This window comes from Vigna umbellata, chromosome 7, assembly GCF_029865625.1.
Source record: "Vigna umbellata cultivar VRB3 chromosome 7, Vumbellata_1.0, whole genome shotgun sequence".
NCBI lineage: Eukaryota > Viridiplantae > Streptophyta > Magnoliopsida > Fabales > Fabaceae > Vigna > Vigna umbellata.
The window spans coordinates 33,196,498-33,220,261 of record NC_142171.1 but is presented as its reverse complement, the minus strand read 5'-3'; the positions used below and the strand labels follow the sequence as shown (position 1 = coordinate 33,220,261).

The 23,764-nt window shown below is 37.5% G+C and overlaps 1 protein-coding gene across 1 annotated transcript in view; it reads left to right on the top strand.

Moving 5' to 3' along the window:
- The window catches only part of LOC148195776 (exosome complex component RRP41 homolog), a 47,865-nt gene that overhangs the window by 19,538 nt on the left and 4,563 nt on the right, over window positions 1-23,764 (top strand). The window contains exons 5-6 of the mRNA XM_088095287.1: window positions 16,075-16,110; window positions 16,200-16,267. Of these exons, the coding sequence (XP_087951413.1) occupies window positions 16,075-16,110; window positions 16,200-16,267 (104 nt within the window). The remainder of the gene's footprint in view (window positions 1-16,074; window positions 16,111-16,199; window positions 16,268-23,764) is intronic.

The following is a 23,764-nucleotide window of genomic DNA, read 5'->3' as shown; positions in this document are numbered from 1 at the left end:
ATGGTTCATATAGGTCTTCTAGGTTAGATAAAGTTGATGAAATGTTTAACAAGCTAGGAATCTTCCATCCTTTGGTAAAGATATAGGTACATTAACATACCTAGCTTGGGAAAAAGAAATTGATAAAATAAATCTTGGTTTTGTGAAGAGAGTGAATATTATGTTCTTAGTATATATCTCTCTAATTAGAAGAAAATGCAAGTGAGTGGTGGGATGAAAGACAATATGTTAGGAAAGGTAGAAAAGTCCTCCATACGTGATTGGCGTGATTTAAAAGCTTGCATGAGAAGAAAGTTGTGCTTCAAGCATTAAAAGAAACCTAGAACTAATTAGGGATTGCATTAATGATGGAAAATTATTCTTGAGAGTTTAAATAATCATGGGTTTCTTCGTAGTAGAGAATTGAATTTGGGGCAAGACTAAGGAGATCAAGGATAAGAAAAGAGAAAGAGAGATTGAGAGAAAAGAAAAGGAAGAAAGGAAAGAAGAAGAGAAGAGAGAGAGAGAAGAAATAGAGAAAAGAGAAAGAGAAAAAGAGAGAAATAAGAAGAGAAGAAATAGAGACAAAGAAAAGAGAGAAGAAGAGAGGAATTAAGAAGAGAAGAAGAGAGAAAGAAGAGAAAGAAAGAAGGCAGAAAGAGAGAAGAAAGAAAAGGAGAAATTGTTACTGATGACAAATCCTATTCTTTCAAGACTGGAACAAAAAAAGGGAAGGTTTCCAAATCTTTACTTCTTTTCCAATAATTGATTACTTTTCAATTTTTGACTTCTCTTTCAAACCAATTGTCATGAAAACATTTTCAAAATATGACAATTCAAATCTTGAGTTATTCTTATCTTTAAGAAAACCATTAATTCAAGATAAATACTCAGCTCCTCTATTGTATTGTCACTTTTGAGCTGAATGAGAATTATATTTCTGAAATCAGAATAATTCTCTTTGAAAGTCATAGGCTAGAGAGTCCAAAGACTTCCTCTAGCCACCTTCCAAGCACACTCTATTTTTCCATTTCTCCAAAATTCCACGGTGCTACTCATTCCTCCACGCCACCTCTCCTTCGCTGCCACCTCGCATGCGTCAGTGTTTTTCAATTCCTTCTTCAGCCACGCGTCGCTCCCTCGTTCCACATCATTTGCTTTTCTTCTCACACATCAGACACGCACAGCCACATTCTCTCTTTCGTGAGAGCTTTTTCTCCATCTCGCAGAACCACATCTCGTTCTTCCACTCAAGAGTTTCCTCGTCGCCAGCCATTCTTCATCACAAATCCATCTCTTCTCCTCCGTAAGTATCAGATTCACAAGTTTCTTCATCTTTCTTCCACTGTCACCAAATCATCTGCACATTTGTCTAGGTTTCTTCATCCTTCATCATTTTCTCTGATTTTAGCCGATTAAAATTACTTTTGATTCGTTCCAAACCTTTTCCATCGTTCAATCTTCATTTTGAACCGATTAATCGGTTCATATTGGGTTTCCTTCCATTTCTAGGGTTTCTATCGAGTTTAACCCTCTGTTTTTGTCATTTTCGTTGTGTATTCTTCGTCAGAGAAGCTTCGAGGAGGTCCGGTTTGTATTCGCGCAGCTTCAATCGACCTCTCCTCGGGCGTTCGTCCATCATGATAGGTTTTAATGTTTATCAGAACTAAGGTTATTGACTGCTTCTAATCTGTTTATATGCTTTTTTGCAGTTCAAAATGTGCCCTTACACATTTCCATTACCCATGGCATGGCTCATCTATGTATAACCCATATGCAGAATTATTACCAGATCTAATATATTAAGTAATCATGACTATGTAAGAATTCATGTAGAATATTATTATTTATTAATACTCCGCATTTCATACGCTTCATGAGTATTCTTGAAAGATCTAAAGGAACCTTTTTGGAATGAATATTAAGTGAAGAAAAAAGGAGGAAAAAAAAAGCCCAAGAAAAAAATAATAGCTGTACCTCCATGGGTCTGCGACCATCCAGTCGAAGTCCTTCTGGCCTGACGTATTCCATCCTCAAGTCAATCTATGGCAGAGACAAAAGGGAGACAAAGATGAGACATAAGCAGCTGGATTTTGTTTTTATTTGCTTTATATTCTTGGCTTCCAAAAAAAATGATATTTTCTACTAAAGTTATTAAAACAAAATGGTGAGATTTTGATGAATCTGAGCCATTTAAAAGTTTGTGTTGGCTCAAGTAGTTTGTGGGTCATGCAGTGAGATGAGTGAGAGAGCAGTTCGAATTAATAACACTGCTCAATTGAAAACATACCGAACAAACTCCAGTTGCTCTGTAAAGATTAGGATGAAAACAAGGTTACAAAAAATCAAGCAATCTGAACTTTGAATGAATATCATATAGACAACAACAAACATTTACCCAATAAGTGGGGCACTAGGTAAATAATATTGCAGAAATAAATATTAGAAATCAGCAAACAACAAAATAACAACGCATTTGAAGAAAATAAATCTGGTCGTGTCCCTACCCTTTTAAACATTTAAGTTTGCTCTTAATCTTACTGCAAGCAAAGAAAAAGAGGAAAGTACACCACGGACAGAAAGATATTGTAAAGGGGTGGTTCTCGAAGCAAATTCAATCTGCATACTATTATTATTTTTATTTTATTCTAGCACTCCCCGAATTTCAACAAATTTTTAAAGGAGAATGAGCAGGCTTTTAGTTTAATAGTTACAGAAGAAAGATTTGGGTCAATTATATATGAGAAGGACAGTGTTCCCTTCCCACTTAATAAACTAACAACACAGAGCAATGATTTTAGTGACTCGGTTATGCTATAGATCAATTTTATGGTTGAGTGGTATGCAAGTTCAAGATGTAGGATTTTTAAGAAGAGTTTTTGTGAGATCGATACAAAGGGCAAGGAAGGGTTATAAGTTTGATTGAGAGAACGATATAGTATAGGAGTAATTGGTTATCAAGATGTTCAATGTTTGAAGCTTATACAAAGCTGTCGTAAACTCCATTTTTCTTGGTTGTAAATGTTGAATTGATTAAATTAGAAAAGCATAGCAACTTTTACGAGTTTAACAGAAAATAGGGATTGGGTGGTGAGTGGTGACACTGCAAGGCACTACACATGACAACGCAAACATTGAAAGGGTTTGAACTTTGATGACCAGAGAGAGAGAAAAGGAAAAGTACCTGACTGACGGCGAGATTTGCCGGTGGCTGTTACGCTCTGTGTGGCGACGGCGAGAACGGAAGTTGGTCCGCGCACTGCAAACGAGCCTAGTCTAGGCAGGGTTCCGCTGTTCGGTGTTTAAATTTGATTTTTCTAGAAAAAAAAATAGGACCTATTGATAACAGTTGAAAAACTGTTATTTTCATGCTTAAAGTTGATACTAAAAGCAACCTTTAGACTTAGAAACTAGCTTGAAATCATGCCTTTTGTTTATATTTTCAGAAATAAGAGAGCTGGACAGGTTTATGCTTGATTTAAGTGTTTTTGTGCAGGTTTTGAGGTGAATTTGGTGAAAGAAGTGAAGAATAAGAGAGAGGACATTAGAAAAGACAAGAAAGAGTGCAAAAAGGAGAAGTCGAAGGCACCGCTCAGCGGCAAACTACCGCTGAGCGGCACTCAAGAGGTGACGTTGGAACCGCTGAGGGGCAAAATGGCCGCTGAGGGGAAGAAAGAAGACGCGCAATCACCGCTGAGCGGTAAATACCGCTGAGCGGCACTTTTTGGGTTGGACTTTTGTAATCTTTTGTAACTCTAGATTAGTATATAAGGGCTTGCACGTCCTATAGTTAGGATCTTTGGCAGAAACGAGGCAAACACTCTCTCTTTCACCCCTTTGAAGGAGGATCTTGGATGCTCAGGCTACCTCTTCCACTTTATTGGGTTTATTCTTTCATACTTTCATTGTAATTCATCTAGGTTCACCATGAATATGGTGAACTAAACCTTGTATGTTTGTTGGGGAATCAAAGTAATCTCTTGAAGCTCTCATATATGGATTTGTTGAATACATCTTTGAATTAAGACATATGCTTTCTTTCATCATTAGTTAGGGTTTTTCCTCTTTGCTCAATGCTTGCATTGTTTAACTCATTCTAATGCATGATTATTGGTTTTGTTGATACGGACACGTACGGGGAAATCTAGATCCGGGGAATTTCTCCCAATATTATACTGACAATATTATATTGGTTGCCTTTAAGCTCCTGCACTCATGAACTAATCATTAGGAATGCTAGGAATTGTATGAACTATGATTAGGGAGAAGCCATCTAGAATGGTACATTAGAGAGTGGCATTAACAATGATGATTTGAATGTTGAATTCCTAAAATATATGAGAGTGGATGAGATGAAATTGACCCCCAACAACATATTCATTCATATATTTCCTTGAAAGTGTTTATCTTTTGTCTTTGTCATTGATCAATTCATGCATACATATTTAATTTTCGTCTTTGCATATTAAACTTCAATTATTGTGTTCTTAAGTCTTAGCTAATCAACAAATCACATAACTAAACTAGGCCGTGAGTCCTTTGGGAGAACGATACTTGGTCTTACCAAGTTTATTACTTGAAACGATTCGGTCATACTTGCCGATTGTGAAACAAGTTTGTGACATCATATTTTGGTGCTACAAATTTGTCCATCAAGTTTTTGGCGCCGTTGCCGGGGATTCGTGGTTTAACTGGTTAATTTGTGTGATTATTGATTATCTTTGACTTTAATTTTGAATTTCTGTTTTATTTTTTCTGTTTTTATTATTTTATCTTTTTAGATTTTATTTTTATCCTTTAGGTTAGATTTTATTTTTATCTTTTTAGATTAGATTTTATTTTAATTTCGAATTTTTATTTTATTTTATTTTTCTGTTTATATTTTTCAGTTTGTATTTTATTTGATTTTATTTTATTTTTCTGTTTTCTGTTTTTCTGTTTTCTGTTTTTATTTTCTGTTTTTTATTTTTCGGTTTTTATTTGATTTTATTTTATTTGATTAGATTATATTTTATTTTATTTTATTTTATTTTCTGTTTTTTGTATTTTATTTTATTTTATTTTTATGTTTTTATTTTTCTGTTTTTATTTCCTATCTTCTTATCTTTTCAATTATATCCTTTGATTTTTTTCTTTTCTCTATCTTTTTGTGCTAACAATTGTTTTTAGGGTTTTGTGCCTAATGTCTGCAGAATGCAATTTGGTCAAGAGTTTAACTATAGGGGCACTCAATTCTACCAAAGTAATCTCAACCAATGGTGGGAACCTCACTCAAGCATGGATCAAAGCCAATTTTGGCAAGCTGCTGGACAATTTGAGAACCAACCACAACAACAATGGCAGCAACAACCCTTTCTATCAGGAAGTTTGGATAGGTTGGAGGACACCCTTCAACGATTTTTGAAAAATTCCGACTCTACTCAGAAAAGCATTGAAGAATCATGTAAAAGAATGGAGATGCAACTTCGTCACATTAGTCAGATATTAAATGATGATGTTAATACTGATGTTAACCTTAAGGAGGAAGGGCAAGTCATTATCACTGAAAGTGACAAGATTCTTGATGAGGAAAAATTAGAGGGAGATGAGGAAAGGGTAGAGAGAAAAGAGAAAGAAGAGTTGAGTGAGAAAGATAAAGATGAAGAAAAAGAAAAAGAATTGGTTGAGAGAGAAGAGAGAAAGAAAATTTGTGTGAAGATAAAGAAGTTGAGGAGAAAAAGAGAAAGGAAGAAAAAAATAAAAGAAGAGAAAAAGAGAAAATTTAGGGAGAGAAAAAGGAAGAAAAAGAAGATGAGAGGAAAGAAGAAGAAATCACATGAAAAATCACATCCTCATCTAAAGAAGAATCATAGGAAGGAAAAGAAATTTAAGTGCTTCATGGAAATCTTCAAGAAATTGGAGATTAAAGTTCCTATGATTGAGACACTGCAACAGGTTCCTGGTTTGATCAAATTTCTGAAGAAGTTCAGTAGGAAGAAGAAGAAAAAGAAGAAGGAACTTGAGCTTTACTGGGTCAAGCTAATGACATTAAAAGAGCGCTTGCTGGGAGGCAACCCAGTGATTTAAAAACTTTTGATTTGGTTTTGTAATTTTAATTTGTGAACATTAGTTTTGTAAATATTTTTGTTGGATCCAGCATCTACTGAAGGATGTTAGGTTTGTAACACCTACTGATGGGTGTTGGTGAGAAATTTTGCACCTACTGATGGGTGCTGGTAAGTTGAAACACCTACTGATGGGTGTTGGTGGATTTGGGTCAGGCTCGTGACGTTAAACAAGCGCTACCTGGGAGGCAACCCAGTTGATTGATTGTTTTCTGTTTGTTTATTTTTAGGATTTGCATAAGCATTTTTAACATTGAATTGCAGGGAACCTATGAGGGGTATGCTAGGAAGGCACGTAGGTCAAGAAAAGAAGGAGAAGGGCACATCACGAAAGTGCCGCTGAGCGGCAATTACCGCTGAGCGGTACTATCGCAGATGGGCTTAAGTTCCCCTTAGCGGAACCCGAGCCCATTGGGGTATTTTTAAACCCTAAGCTGCGCGTTTTTACATTCTTTCAAGCTCTTCTCTGCACTAAGACTCCCACATATTCCTCTTAGGTTTCCCACATCTTTTTACTCTTCCCTCTTTAGAAAATTTCTCTTCCACTCACTTTTACACTAGTGTGCTATCAAAGTTTGGGGTTGGAAGAGAGCATTCTAGTTTGGAAGCATTCTCATATCATCTAGCATCTCCACCCAAGTAAGTAAAATGCATTTTGTTCATTCTAGGGTTCTTGAAATTGATGTGATTGTCAAAGCATGAATATTTAGGGGTTTTGATTTCTATGCATGATTTGATGATATATTTGATGTTTGAACCGATTAAACTGCTTGATTATGAACTGGAAAACTGAAAATTGCATTTGGGTGGAGTTAGGACAGTTTAAAAACGAGATTTGCAAAAATCTGCAGATCACCGCTGAGCGGCATTTACCGCTGAGCGGCACTCTGCCAGATTTGCTTTTTCTTTGGTTTGTTGCGTGTTTGAATGTGGCACTGGTGGCGCTGAGGGGAAATTCTGGCCCTCAGCGGTGGTTTAGCTTCAAAAGGAGTTTTGTTTTGTGTTTACTAATGATTAACATCATGTTCTGTGGTTTTGGATTTATGTTTGAATGCAGGAATGGCATCCTCTTCAGGAAAGAGATTGAAAACCATGGCAACCAAGAGAAAGGAAAAGGAACCAGAGCAGCCCCATAATGGCAGGTTCCTCTCTAGGAAACATGAGAAGCACTTTAGGGTGGTTCAGGACAGGAGACTTCTAATGGAGAGAAAGGTTGGAATGATACCTAACTTTGCTCCTCAATTTGGAGAGCAAGTGTTAGGGAATGATTGGGGAAGCTAGCCACTTATCCATCACCTGCCAACATAGCTGTGGTGAAAGAATTCTACACCAATGCAAAGAAGATTGGTGATTATCCAGCTGAGAATTATTTGGGCTATGTTAGAGGCCATGCTATCAGGTATGATCCTGACTCCATCAATAACTTTCTGGATACTGTGTGGGCTGGTGAGCAATGCCAGTTTGCTCTTAGCATGGAGGAAGGTGCTGACTTTGAGGATGTTGAGAGAGTATTGTGCATACCTGGAGGACACTTCCAAAGGAATAGATCTGGCTCAGTGGTTAATATTAGGAGGACAGATTTGACTCCTCTTGCAAAGTATTGGATGGCATTTTCTCATGCCAACATTCAGCCATGTTCACATGTGTCAGATATTACTCTCAGCAGGGCACTCTTCATCTACTGTGCTATCAGAAACTTGAATGTTAATATTGGGCAGGTGATAGCTGATGAGATTAGTGTGTGTGCTAACACCTCAAACAACAAAGCACCACTGGGACATCCTTCTTTGATCACTCACCTTTGCAAGCTAGCTGGGGTGGACACTTCTGTTCCACCATTTGAGAGGCCAAGAAAAGCTATAGATGAGGCCTATTACAGACAGTACTGTGGAGGTGAGGAGGCAGCCCAGCCAGTGCCACCACGCCAGGCTCGTAGAGAGAGAAGGCCAGCACAGAGCAGGACTTCTGCTGATACTCATGAGGCAGAACCATTCCAGATGAGGGACATGTATATGTCTCTTATAGGTGCTCAGTTGCAGTCCATCCACAGAGGGCAGGTGGCCACGGCTGAGATGATAGTGGGGATGTATGATACCCCTCCAGCACACAGGTGGACTATGGATGAATTCCATAATGTGGTAGCTTGGCCAGAAGAACCATGGCATGGAGGAGCTGAGCAGCTGAAGCTTCAGCCGAGATATGGATGAAGATGAAGCTGAGGAGGAGGATGCATTTGATGAGATGATGATGAGAGAAGAGGAAGATACAGAGAGCTCGGACTGATGAGGAGCTGAGATAGCATTTACTGATGAATGCTATCATATGATTATGCTTTTGTGGTTTAAGTTTTCTGAACTTATTTGTTTTTGTTTTTAGATTAGGGTTTGATGTACTCTATTGAACACCTGGTTTGTTATGATGGTTTGCTATTAACTGTGATTGTGTGATAAGTAATGCTTGATGATGCTTATTGATTGATTGATGTTGAGATGATGTGCACATTAAAATGCTTATACAGGTGATTCACAAGCTTTGTGAACAAATGCATAATATCATGATTGTGATTGTGAAATTAAGCAGGATGTGCATGTCAAATGTGAATGAGCTTATATGTGAGGTTTTGAGCTCCAGAGTTGTTATTGTTGAATGCTATTACTTTGAAAGCATGAATGACTTTGCCCAGGTTTTCTATGATTGAATCAATTGCTTGTTTTGCATCATATGATCAAAGGCCGTGTTTTTGAAACCCTTTTTATTGGCCAAATTCATAAAGTTAGCCTTCTAAAAGAGAACACGTTGTGTTCTATCCTTTGAACCCTTAGCCTTAAATATACACTGAACACCCTTGATTGAAAATCTTTACCTTGAGTTAAGTAGAAGATCTTGTGTGGTATTGTTAAATGTTCAAGTTTGGGGTTATTGGGGAAACATGAAAAAGGAAAAAGCATTGAGCTAACAGCTAAAAAGTAAGAATATGCAAAGAAAAGAAAAGAAAAAGAAGCAAAGCTCAATGCAAATGCAAAAGCAAAGGCAAAAGAAAGTTGGGAATGAATAAGAAGATTGTGTTGTTATGATTCTCTTAACTCAAGGATTTTGTGATCCAGAAAAACCAATTTTCTTGTTAGCCCAGCCACATTATAAGCCATTGAAAAGTCCTTGTGATGATGCATGCTTGTGAATGTATTTGATTGTGGTTAAATGAAAGGCAAAGTTGATTCATGTGACATTGTGATAGTGGAGTGAATGAGTGAAACACTTTACCTCTTATACACTTGTGTGTTGAGTGAAACACTTTACCTAGTGAGGAAATATTCCATAAGCACATGAACATCCATGCTTAATTGATTGATCATTCATGAAAAATAGCATTTGTTGGAATTTAAATGACTTTGTGAACACTAAAGCATGTGCACATCTTGATTGAACTCTTGGTCTTAAGTTTGAGTGAAGTTATTACTTATCTTGAAAAGAGGATTTTGAATGAGTGAACCATCATATGAATTGGTTGGAGATGGAGTTACATTTTTTTGCTTGAGGACAAGCAAAGTTCTAAGTTTGGGGTTGTGATAACAGTTGAAAAACTGTTATTTTCATGCTTAAAGTGATACTAAAAGCAACCTTTAGACTTAGAAACTAGCTTGAAATCATGCTTTTGTTTATATTTTCAGAAATAAGAGAGCTGGACAGGTTTATGCTTGATTTAAGTGTTTTTGTGCAGGTTTTGAGGTGAATTTGGTGAAAGAAGTGAAGAATAAGAGAGAGGACATTAGAAAAGACAAGAAAGAGTGCAAAAAGGAGAAGTCGAAGGCACCGCTCAGCGGCAAACTACCGCTGAGCGGCACTCAAGAGGTGACGTTGGAACCGCTGAGGGGCAAAATGGCCGCTGAGGGGAAGAAAGAAGACGCAATCACCGCTGAGCGGTAAATACCGCTGAGCGGCACTTTTTGGGCTTGGACTTTTGTAATCTTTTGTAACTCTAGATTAGTATATAAGGGCTTGCACGTCCTATAGTTAGGATCTTTGGCAGAAACGAGGCAAACACTCTCTCTTTCACCCCTTTGAAGGAGGATCTTGGATGCTCAGGCTACCTCTTCACCTTTATTGGGTTTATTCTTTCATACTTTCATTGTATTCATCTAGGTTCACCATGAATATGGTGAACTAAACCTTGTATGTTTGTTGGGGAATCAAGTAATCTCTTGAAGCTCTCATATATGGATTTGTTGAGTACATCTTTGAATTAAGACATATGCTTTCTTTCATCATTAGTTAGGGTTTTTCCTCTTTGCTCAATGCTTGCATTGTTTAACTCATTCTAATGCATGATTATTGGTTTTGTTGATACGGACACGTACGGGGAAATCTAGATCCGGGGAATTTCTCCCAATATTATACTGACAATATTATATTGGTTGCCTTTAAGCTCCTGCACTCATGAACTAATCATTAGGAATGCTAGGAATTGTATGAACTATTTGATTAGGGAGAAGCCATCTAGAATGGTACATTAGAGAGTGGCATTAACAATGATGATTTGAATGTTGAATTCCTAAAATATATGAGAGTGGATGAGATGAAATTGACCCCCAACAACATATTCATTCATAATTTCCTTGAAAGTGTTTATCTTTTGTCTTTGCCATTGATCAATTCATGCATACATATTTATTTTCGTCTTGCATATTAAACTTCAATTATTGTTCTTAAGTCTTAGCTAATCAACAAATCACATAACTAAACTAGGCCGTGAGTCCTTTGGGAGAACGATACTTGGTCTTACCAAGTTTATTACTTGAACGATTCGGTCATACTTGCCGATTGTGAAACAAGTTTGTGACATCATATTTTGGTGCTTACAAATTTGTCCATCACCTATTAAACCTATTTAGTGTCGACTGCCCCCACAGATCACCAAAACTTCCCAGAAGGTCACCCATCCTAGAATTACTCTAGGCTAAGCACGCTGAACCATGGAGTTCTTATGAGTCGGGCAACCGAAAAGCAAATGCATTTGGTGATATGAGTAGTCAAATCAATTCCTTTAAGCTATCCTTCAATGGTATAGTCCCATACCTATATAGTCTCCAGATCCCTCTCATTCCGGTGTATGTTCGATTCATCCATGTACCCCTTCCACCGGAAGCCTTGCCAGGAGCCGCTCCTTGTCTGTGCCCCCTGCACCATGCTACCTGCACCGGCGTCACTCCCCGCACTCTCATCAGTGCCCGGGTGTCACATGCTGACATCCCAAAATATATAACAATGTATATATGTAGAATGCAGCGATTATAATAATAGAAAGCAGTTAAGAGTACACAATAGATAGAATTAAGGAGTACAGTTATCCAAGTCTGGCTGGGAAACTTTAAAACTTAAGTACAAGTTCATAATTCTCCAAAACACAGATCATGCTAAAATGAAGGCTAGAAGTCTTTCAAAATAAAGAGTTGTTTAGCTAGTAGAAATCCTAAGCACTAGGGGCTGGGTCTTCCTCAACTTCCAAAGCTTGCTCCAAAGGTACATCATCACCTACTGCTCACATCCAAAGGATTGGATGATCATCGCAAGGGGAAAGGCAAAACATGCAACACATACAATTCATTTTCAATCAATCTAGCAGTTACCAGAATATCCATACACATATAAACACCTTAGTCATCATAAACATAAGCATTCATTTCATAAAACTCATCAAGACAAGCATCCTATCATGTTAAGACTCTAGACACGTCCGGACATAGAATGTATGTAGAGCTGGGGCGGGTTGTGCACTTGTGATGGCCTCTACTGCTTTGCAAAGCCATTGTCGAGGGGTTCCACCCGACCATACACAAGGCTAGTCCGCTACCGCGGAATAGACCTCCAGTGATAGCGTCTACCCTAGGACCTCCCACTACTCCCACCACACGCGTCAATCCTCTCTAAGTGAGAATGAAAGATCGTTGGAGTGTTAGGGATAACCCCCATATGGAAGCCTCTTACATTCATTCAATACACTAACTGATCCCACCGAGAGATCTAAATTTTCGATTCAATCCTACCATTTTAAATCTTATGATATTCCTTTTGGATCAACAATGTACATCATAAACCACTTATAACCATACACTTTCAACCAATCTGGATCACATGAAGATGCATTCATAAATTGTAACCGAAATATTTAAATAACATAACTTATTGGAATGAGAGAAAACATAACAGAAAATATCACCACTGGACGAACACTATTTGGACGAGCGCCAAGAGCCCTTGGGAGGACACTGTTTGAACGAACGTCCAAAACCCATTGGTCGGACACTGTTTGAACGAACGTCAAAATCCCTTGGGCGGACTTTGTTTGGACGAACGCTCAACGATCAAACATGAAGACCGAGCGCTAGCGATCACTAACCAATATCAAGACCGGACGCTTAAGATTCAACCCTAAGAATACAAACTTCAGGCCGAACACTCACAATCGCAACTAAACCAAGGCCGAATGCCACCAACATGAACGCTCGCTATTACTTATGGACGCTCGCTACTAATTCAACCTCTGACCGAACGCTAATTAAACCATCAACTGAACGAACGCTACTAACCAACACCTGAGCGATCGTTACTAAACCATAACTTGAGCGATCGTTATTTAAACCAATGACCGAACGCTGTTAATATCATCCCCTAAGACCGAACGCTCCCCAGACAAGGACGAACGCTAATCAAACCAACATTTGACCGAACGTCACTCAGCACATGGCATGACCGAGCGTTCAAATCCGACATGGACGAACGGTCAGTTTGGCATTCTTGCAGAATTATGCAGAATTCTGCATAATGGTAACAGAACCTCCCTTTGACCATTTCTAACCACTTTTCTCAACTTCTTAGACTCTTAATTCTCGTTTTAGACTTAATTAAACTTGTCCAACTGATTCTAAGCATTCCTACTACCATTTTTAAGTGATTAAAGTTCACTTTCAGCTCCAAAACACTAACTTCAACAACTTAGGGACCCAAATTTGATTCTACTACTTGGAACATGTTTCCGACCACTCTTATGTTTCTAACAAGTCACAATGGACTTGTCTAGGCTGCCCAAACAGTCCAGGAACACTGCAGCCTTCATTTACTCAAAATCCCTACCTCACTTCCTCTAAAATGGCCTAAAATTGACCCTAAAGACACTTTATTTCCTTTCTAACAGCACTACCACAGAATTTTCACGCTAAAACAGTTCCAACATACACAATTCCATCATTCTAAGTCATTCCAAACAGTTTATAGACATCAATCACCAAATACACATAACACACACTTCCATACATGCATTTCAAGTTTAGCTAGAACCAAGTTCATGCTTCCACCACAAACCACTACAAATTTTATCATGCATTCACTCCACACAGTAAAATCAAGGCTTAATTACCTACTTAGTCCCCATGTTCGGAGGTAATTTGCTGTTTAGTACCCGGTTTTAAAAATGTAGGCATTTGATACCTATGTTTTGAAATTTGTATCAATTGAATCCTACCCACTTAACGCCGTTATAAATCTAACGTTTTTCTGACTTTGTATGTGATTTGTGGACGAGCGTTTGTGGACGAGCGTCCTCTTAACGCTCGCCCTGTGGACGCAAGTACGTTCAGTGGACGCTCGTCCAGCGAAGCGAACACCCAGTCAGGCAGAAGAGGACGCTCGTCCAGCGAAGCGAATGCCCAGTCAGGCAGAAGAGGACGCTCGTCCAGCGAAGCGAACGCCCAGTCAGGCAGAAGAGGACGCTCGTCCAACGAAGCGAACGCCCAGTCAGGCAGAAGACGACGCTCGTCCAGCGAAGCCAACGCCCAGGCAGAAGAGGAGGCTCGTTCAGCGAACTAAGAGGACGCTCGTCCACAACCGCTCGTCCACAAATCACATACACAGTCAGAAAAACGTTAGATTTATAACGGCATTAAGTGGGTAGGATTCAATTGATACAAATTTCAAAACATAGGTATCAAATGCCTACATTTTTAAAACCGGGTACTAAACAGCAAATTACCTCCGAACATGGGGACTAAGTAGGTAATTAAGCCTAAAATCAAAAGTAGAACTAGCTCCCCTTACCTCTAGTGTAGACAACCAAGCTCAAGTAGGAACCCTAGACCACTTGCTTGCACTCTCAAAATGTTAGAATCACCTATAAATCATCAATTGATGATAGAAAACGAATCTTAGAACCCAATAGAAGCTAGATTACGGAAGAAAACGAAATGGGTTGCATGCAACAAGTTCAATCACATGCTTACAACCCTAGGGCACATGAGAAAGGGGGTTTTCTTACCGGTTCTGATTAGAGAAATTGATCGACTAAGAGCAAGACCCGCTACTTTGTGATCGTTGGGGCAGCACCTAATCGAGAATTTAATGGTTCAGTGTGAAGAAGGGAAAGGGAGAAGATATAGGGGGAGGAGAGAGCTTGCAGGAAGAGGAATGGTTTCTCAGACAAGAGGAATGAGTTAAAAATCAATGTTTCAAAACTAATGTAATTTTATTTTAAAGTACTCAACCTCTCATCTTTTCCACTTGTCATCCCCTTTTTGCTGACTCAAATCCAAGTCCTTACACAGATTCTGCAAAATCTCACCATTTTGTTTCAATAACTTTAGTAGAAAATATCATTTTTTTTTGGAAGCCAAGAATATAAAGCAAAATAAAACAAAATCCAGCTGCTTATGTCTCATCTTTGTCTCCTTTTTGTCTCTGCCATAGATTGACCTGAGGATGGAATACGTCAGCCCAGAAGGACTTCGACTGGTGGTCGCAGACCCATGGAGGTACAACTATTATTTTTTTCTTGGGCTTTTTTTTTCCTCCTTTTTTCTTCACTTAATATTCATTCCAAAAAAGGTTCCTTTAGATCTTTCAAGAATACTCATGAAGCGTATGAAATGTGGAGTATTAATAAATAATAATATCCTACATGAATTCTTACATAGTCATGAATTACTGAAGCTTTATGTTAATTAGTATATATAAGATCTGCAGATAGTTCTGCATATGGGTTATACATAGATGAGCCATGCCATGGGTAATGGAAATGTGTAAGGGCACATTTTGAACTGCAAAAAAACATATAAACAGATTAGAAGCAGTCAATAACCTTAGTTCTGATAAACATTAAAACCTATCACTTAAAAGCTACAAATGTTGTAGTTTGCCAAATGATAAAAGTAAGAAAATGGAGGGTTCTAACCCTAAGGATGTCTAACCAACCTTTTTTAGTAAGATATATGAACTTGGTCCTATGACAAAATGAGCTAATTGAAAGCAGCATTTTAAGGTCTGGCCTATGGAATTCAGTCCTATTTAACAGCTGTGATTTGGACATGATTTTGGGATTCGACTATTTAAAATGAGGAGATGCACTTTAGAGGATAAGGTGAAGTTATTACTATTTATTAAAAATTTAGTATTTAAGAGTGCGATAAAATATATGTACATGTATAAGAAACTATGAAGTTATTAAAATCTCAATGACTATTACTGCAGTTTATCCTCTAAAGTGTTATTCCTTCACTGCAGAGGATCTAAATCTATGATTTTATATTTCTTTCTCTACTGATCTTTTGCCTTTAACTTTTTCTCCTCTCTTTATGGTATATTGTAGATGCGACAAATTCGTGCAGAAATTGTGTTGTATCCAAAGCAGATGGGTAAATGAATTTTAGCTTTTTAGAAAATTAAGTTGTGATATCATTTGAAGCATTTGACCATAAAGTTTTTTTATTTTGAAAACAGTTCTGCCATGTTTGAGATGGGTAATACAAAAGTTATTGCTGCCGTCTATGGCCCTAGAGAGGTACTGTTTAATTATTTACCTTGCTAATGAAAATTTGTCTATGTAATTTAAGGATTGTTAACTATCCTTTTTCAGTGTTAGTTGGTTTAGACATTTAAAAAACTTTGATGTTGTAGTTGAGCTTTAGATGATTTGCTGTTTTTCTTTAGTAACTTCTCTGCATTTCAGGTGCAAAATAGAAGCCAAATAACCAACCATGCTCTGGTAGTTTTTTTTTCTAAGTTATGTTGTCTGTATTTATATGAATTGTAACAAAAACTTAATTGTTGCTTATGTGCAATGTATGTCTATAGGTTCGGTGTGAGTACAGCATGGCTAATTTTAGCACTGGAGATCGCATGAGGAAATCAAAGGGTGACAGGTTTTGCTCATTTACTTGCTTTTGTTTAACTTCCTATTCTTTTTGACCTTTCACTTATTTTTTATATATTCGTAGTTTTATACTTATCAAAATGGTATTGGAGCATAGACTACTAGGATGATAATGAATGTTGCATTAGTAGAATCTATCTTAAGAGTGCCTTGTAATTTGTAAATTGGACTTTTTGATCTTTTTACTGAGGTAAGAATTTAATAGCAATGGTGGTAATGCATGTTTAGACTTTTAGAGTATAAATTTTGATTATTAATTAGTAATATATATATATATATATATATATATTGCATTTGTTCATGTGATACAGTATAATTTTTTTTTTAATCTTGCATTCATAATTTTCTATGTAACAACTATCTTGCTATCCACTAACGTATTGTAGTGTTTTTGGGGCTGGCTGCTTGATAACAGTTGAAAAACTGTTATTTTCATGCTTAAAATTGATACTAAAAGCAACCTTTAGACTTAGAAACTAGCTTGAAATCATGCCTTTTATCCATATTTTCAGAAATAAGAGAGCTGGACAGGTTTATGCTTGATTTAAGTGTTTTTGTGCAGGTTTTGAGGTGAATTTGGTGAAAGAAGTGAAGAAGGAGAGAGATGACATTAGAAAAGACAAGAAAGAGTGCAAAAGTAGAAGCCGAAGGCACCGCTCAGCGGCAATTTACCGCTGAGCGGCACTCAGGAGGTTGTGGGAGTCACGCTGAGGGGCAAACTGGCAAACTGGCCGCTGAGGGGAAGAAACGTGAAGCGCAATCACCGCTGAGCGGTATTTACCGCTGAGCGGCACTTTTATGGACTTGGGCTTTTGTAATCTTTTGTAATTCTAAATTAGTATATAAGGACTTGCACGTCCTAGAATTAGTATCTTTGGCAGAAAGGAGGCAAACACTCTCTCTTCCACCCCTTTGAAGGAGGATCTTGGATGCTCAGGCTACCTCTTCACCTTTATTGGGTTTATTCTTTCATACTTTCATTGTAATTCATCTAGGTTCACCATGAATATGGTGAACTAAACCTTGTATGTTTGTTGGGGAATCAATGTAATCTCTTGAAGCTCTCATATATGGAATTTATGCTTGCATCTTTGAATTAAGATATATGCTTTCTTTCATCATTAGTTAGGGTTTTTCCTCTTTGCTTAATGCTTGCATTGTTTAACTCATTCTAATGCATGATTATTGGTTTTGTCGATACGGGCACGTACGGGGAAGTCTAGATCCGGGGAATTTCTCCCAATATTATATTGGTTGTCGTTAAGCTCCTGCGCTTATGAACTAATCATTAGGAATGCTAGGAATTGTATGAACTCGTGATTAGGGAGAAGCCATCTAGAATGGTACTTTAGAGAGTGGCATTAACAATGATGATTTGAATGTTGAATTCCTAAAATGTATGAGAGTGGATGAGATGAAATTGACCCCCAACAACATATTCATATATTCCATTGAAAGTGTTTATCTTTTGTCTTTGCCATTGATCAAACTTCATGCATACATGTTTATTTTTCGTCTTGCATATTAAAATCCAATTATTTTGTTTGTAAGTCTTAGCTAATCAACAAATCACATAACTAAACTAGGCCGTGAGTCCTTTGGGAAGAACGATACTTGGTCTTACCAAGTTTATTACTTGAACGATTCGGTCATACTTGCCGATTGTGAAACAAGTTTGTGACATCATATTTTGGTGCTTACAAATTTGTCCATCAAGTTTTTGGCGCCGTTGCCGGGGACTCGTGGTTTAACTGGTTAATTTGTGTGATTATTGATTATCTTTGACTTTAATTTTGAATTTCTGTTTTTATTTTTCTGTTTTTATTTTATTCTATCTTTTTATCTTTTTAGATTAGATTAGATTTTATTTTATTAGATTAGATTTGATTTTATTTGATTTTATTTTATCTTTTAGGTTAGGTTAGATTTTATTTTATTTTATTTTTTTTAGATTAGATTAGATTTTATTTTATTTTATCTTTTAGATTAGGTAAGATTTTATTTTTTTTTAGATTAGGTTTTATTTTATTCTATCTTATTTTATTTTATCTTCTGAATCTTTTATCTTCTGAATATATATCTTCTCCTATATCTTTTTGTGCTAACAAATCTTTTCTAGGGTTTTGTTTTCTTGTGTATGCAGGAAGCAATTAGAACTAGGAGTAAGAAAACAACAGAACCACTTCTTGAAGGTCTAGAAGAGAGTAGAAGGAGGAGAAGAATCAGAACGTCTAGAGAACTTTTCCCTTCTCCAGAAACTCTCTTACAATCATCACCACAAGGTTCTGTTCATAGCACAGGGAGTATGGAGAACAATAATGCTAGAAGAACTCTTGCAGATTACACTAATCTTGCTGGACCTCAACACTTCAACAGCATAGCTAGACCTAGAGTCAATGCAGCCAACATGGAGGTCAAGCCAGCACTGATTCAACTGGTGAAGAGTAATCAATTTAATGGGTTATCTCACGAAAGCCCATATGAGCACCTTACTACCTTTAATGAGATCTGCAATACGGTCAAGATTAATGGGGTGCCAGACGAAGCTATCAAACTTAGCTTGTTCCCTTTCTCATTGGGGGGCAATGCTAAGCTTTGGTTGAACTCTTTTCCAGAAGAAAGTTTCACAGAGTGGGAGGCAGTGGTGACAAAATTCTTAAATAAATACTTCCCACAATCTAAAGTGACTAAGGGCAAGCAAGAGATTTCTTCATTCAAGCAGGGCATGGAAGAATCACTGGGACATGCTTGGGACAGGTATAAAAGCTTGTTACGTAAAACTCCCATGCATGGTTTCAAAGAAGAAGAAGTAGTCCTAACTTTCCTTGGAGGGCTTGGTTCACAAACCAAGATGATGCTGAATGCCTCAGCAGGAGGCAATATTAAATGGAAAACTCCAGAGGAAGCAACTGAACTGATTGAAAATATGGCTACTAGTGACAACGAACTCAATATTGAAAAAGGAGATCCTAGTCAGAAGGAGTTGTTACAATTAAATGAGGCCTTGCTTATCCAAAACAGAATTATCTCTCAACAGCTTGAAGAAGTAACCATGAAACTTTCTCAAATACCACAGGAAATACAACAGGTTTCAATGGTTCAAGAGCACCAAAAATGGCAAATGCAATTTACTCCAGCTGAGAAAACAACAAAGCTTGAAGAGACTTTCCAGAGATTCTTAAAGACAAATGCGTCTTATTGTCATAATGTGGATGCTGCATTTAAAAAAATGGAGGTCTATGTTGAGAGAATAGTTGACGAGATGAAACATGATACTCTTGGAAAGGAATGTAAAACTGTTGTGACTAGAAGTGGTAGAGTGTTAGAGGAGAGAAAAAAAGAGAGAAAGGAGAAAGAAAATGAGAGTGAGAGTGAAAAAGAAACATGTGAGTGGAAGGAAAGAGTTGAGAGAGAGAAAAAGAAAAAAGAAGAAGAGGAGAGGAGAGAAAAAAATGAGAGAGAAGAGAGACAGAAAGAAAAAGAGTATGAAAAGCCACTTCCTTATCCAAAGGGTTATTCAAGGAAGGAGAAAGAAAAGCAGTTGGAAAGATTCATGGAACTGTTTAAGAAGTTGGAGATCACTATACCATTCTCTGAAGCATTGCAACAGATGCCAGCATATGCAAAATTCTTGAAGGAACTTCTCACAAAGAAACACAAGTACATTGAGAAGGAAACTATCAATATACAGGGCAATTGCAGTGCAATCATACAGAAACTACCTCCTAAACTTAAAGACCCAGGAAGCTTCACCATTCCATGCACCATAGGAGATGTGAAAGTTGGAAGAGCATTGATTGATTTGGGAGCTAGCATTAATCTAATGCCGCTATCCATGTGCAGAACAATTCAGGGGCTGGAAATTAAACCAACCAGAATGACTCTTCAATTGGCAGACAGGTCTCTTAAATATCCATATGGAGTGGTTGAAGATGTTCTAGTGAAGGTTGACAAATTTGTATTTCCAGTAGATTTCATTGTGATGGAGATGGAAGGAACTAGTGATGTTCCTATCATTCTTGGGAGACCTTTTATGAAGACTGCTAGAGTTTTGATTGATGTAGAGAATGGTCAGCTTAAACTGAGAGTTGATGATGAAGAAGTCACTTTTGATGTATCCAAGGCTATGACGTATCCAAATGATGACAAAGCATGCTTTCAATTTGATGAACTTGATGAAGTTTGTATGGTTCAAGAAAGAATGGTGCGTAACATTTCTCCATTGGAAAAAACGCTCATTGATGCATGTGAAGATTTGGATGAAGAAGAAGAGAAATTGATTGATGAATGTCTGATGGACTTGGAAACATTGAAAAAGGGTCCAGAGGAAGATCCAATATTCGAAACAATTGATAAGGAAGAAACAATCAAAGCACAGTCTCCAGAATTAAAAAGATTGCCATCACATTTGAAATATGTGTTTTTAGAAGGGGATGGAACAAAGCCAGTCATCATCAGTAACTCTTTATCTTTACAAGAAGAAGAGCAGTTGGTAGAAATTCTGAAAGCTAACAAAGAAGCAATTGGGTGGTCAATATCAGATCTCAAAGGTATTAGCCCAACTTATTGCATGCACAAGATTTTTATGGAAGAAGACTATAAACCAAGTGCTCAACCACAGAGAAGGTTAAATCCTGTTATGAAAGAGGTGGTCAGAAAAGAAGTGTTGAAACTACTAGAAGCTGGTATCATTTATCCAATCTCTGACAGTGAATGGGTGAGTCCAGTACAGGTGGTGCCAAAGAAAGGTGGGATGACAGTAATTTATAATGACAAGAATGAACTTATTCCTACTCGGACAGTTACTGGCTGGCGTATGTGCATTGATTACAGGAAGCTGAATAAAGCTACTAGGAAAGATCATTTTCCTCTTCCCTTCATGGATCAGATGCTAGAAAGATTGTCAGGGCAGGCTTTCTATTGTTTTCTAGATGGATATTCTGGATATAATCAAATTGTGGTAGATCCAAAAGACCAGGAGAAGACGGCTTTTACTTGTCCTTTTGGTATCTTTGCATATAGAAAGATGCCTTTTGGATTATGTAATGCTCCAGCTACGTTTCAGAGGTGCATGCAGGCAATCTTTTCTGATCTTTTAGAAAAATGCATTGAAGTATTCATGGATGACTTCTCAGTTTTTGGAAATTCTTTCCAAAGATGTTTAGCTAATTTGAACACTGTCCTCAAAAGATGTGTTCAGACAAATCTGGTTTTGAATTGGGAGAAATGTCATTTCATGGTAACTGAAGGGATTGTACTGGGGCATAAAATCTCTGCTAAAGGAATTGAGGTGGATAAAGCCAAAGTAGAAGTCATTGAGAAACTGCCTCCACCAACAAATGTAAGGGGGATTAGGAGTTTTCTTGGTCATGCTGGGTTCTATAGAAGATTCATCAAAGATTTCTCAAAAATTGCTAAACCATTGAGTAATCTTTTGATGAAGGATGCTCCTTTTGTGATGAATGAAGACTGCCTGAAAGCTTTTGATATATTGAAGCAGAAGCTAGTGTCAGCTCCAGTAATTGTAGCACCAGATTGGAATCAAAATTTTGAATTAATGTGTGATGCAAGTGATTATGCAATAGGAGTTGTCCTTGGTCAGAGGAAAGAACAAAAGTTTCATCCAATTTATTATGCTAGCAAGGTGTTGAATGATGCTCAATTGAATTATGCTACCACAGAGAAAGAGTTTCTTGCCATTGTATATGCTCTAGAGAAATTTAGACCTTATCTTATTGGGTCTAAGGTGATTGTCTATACAGATCATGCAGCTATCAAATATTTGTTGACAAAACCAGATTCTAAGCCACGTCTGATTAGATGGGTATTATTGTTGCAAGAATTTGATGTAGAAATCCGTGATAAGAAAGGAAGTGAGAACTTAATTGCTGATCATTTGTCACGGTTAGTCAACAATGAGGTCACTAGCAAGGAGTCTGAAATCTGGGAATCTTTTTCAGATGAATCACTCATGTATATTCAGCAGAGGCCCTGGTTTGCTGATATGGCAAATTTCAAAGCTGCAAGAGTCATGCCAGAAGACTTAACTTGGCAACAGAGAAAGAAATTTCTGCATGATGCCAAGCAGTTTGTGTGGGATGATCCGTATTTGTTCAAAATTGGAGCAGATAATCTTCTGAGGAGATGTGTTACAAATGAAGAAGCAGAAGGAATTCTCTGGCATTGTCATGATTCACCTTATGGAGGACATTTTAATGGAGAAAGAACAGCAGCAAAAGTCCTTCAATCAGGATTCTATTGGCCAACTTTATTTAAAGATGCTCATAATCATGCTAGGAATTGTGACAAATGTCAAAGAGCAGGGATAATCACTAAACGTCATGAGATGCCTTTACAAGGTATTTTAGAGGTTGAGGTTTTTGATTGTTGGGGCATTGATTTTGTTGGACCCTTCCCTCCATCCTTCAACAATGAATATATTCTGGTAGCAGTGGATTATGTGAGTAAATGGGTGGAAGCATTGGCTTGTCCTAAAAATGATGCTAGCACGGTAATTAAATTCCTGAAGAGGCAGATATTCTCACGATTTGGCACTCCAAGAGTGTTGATTAGTGATGGAGGATCTCATTTTTGCAATTATCAGCTAGAGAAAGTACTTAAACACTATGGAGTGAAGCATAAGGTAGCTGCACCTTATCATCCACAAACCAATGGACAAGCTGAGGTATCTAACAGGGAGATAAAAAGAATCCTGGAAAAAACTGTGACTTCATCAAGGAAGGATTGGTCTCTCAAATTGGATGATGCTCTTTGGGCTTATAGAACAGCAATGAAGACGTCTATGGGATTATCACCATTTCAATTAGTCTATGGGAAAGCATGCCATTTGCCAGTTGAATTGGAGCATAGAGCATTATGGGCTTTGAAATTCTTGAATTTTGATCCTTATGACACTCAATGCACACGCAGACGGCAGATTTTGGAGCTTGAAGAAATGCGCTTACATGCATATGATTCATCCAAGGCTTACAAAGACAAAATGAAATTCTATCATGACAGGAAGTTGGTGAATAGAGTTTTCAATCCAGGACAACAGGTATTATTGTTCAATTCAAGATTGAAGATATTTCCTGGGAAGCTGAAGTCAAAATGGACAGGACCATTTGTGATAAAAGAAGTGCATCCACATGGAGCAATTGAAATATTTAATCCATCTGCTGATGATCCACAGAAAAGCTGGGTGGTAAATGGTCAACGTCTCAAGCCTTATCTAGGGGGAGAGGTGCAACAATTTTCCACAATGATGTTGTTGGTTGATCCTTGAAAGTTGGGTCAGGCTCGGGACGTTAAACAAGCGCTTACTGGGAGGCAACCCAGTATCTTGTAAGTATTTTTTTTTGTTTTTAGATTAGGGTTTGATGTACTCTATTGAACATCTGGTTTATTATGATGGTTTGCTATTAACTGTGATTGTTTGATGAGTAATGCTTGATGATGCTTATTGACTGATTGATGTTGAGATGAT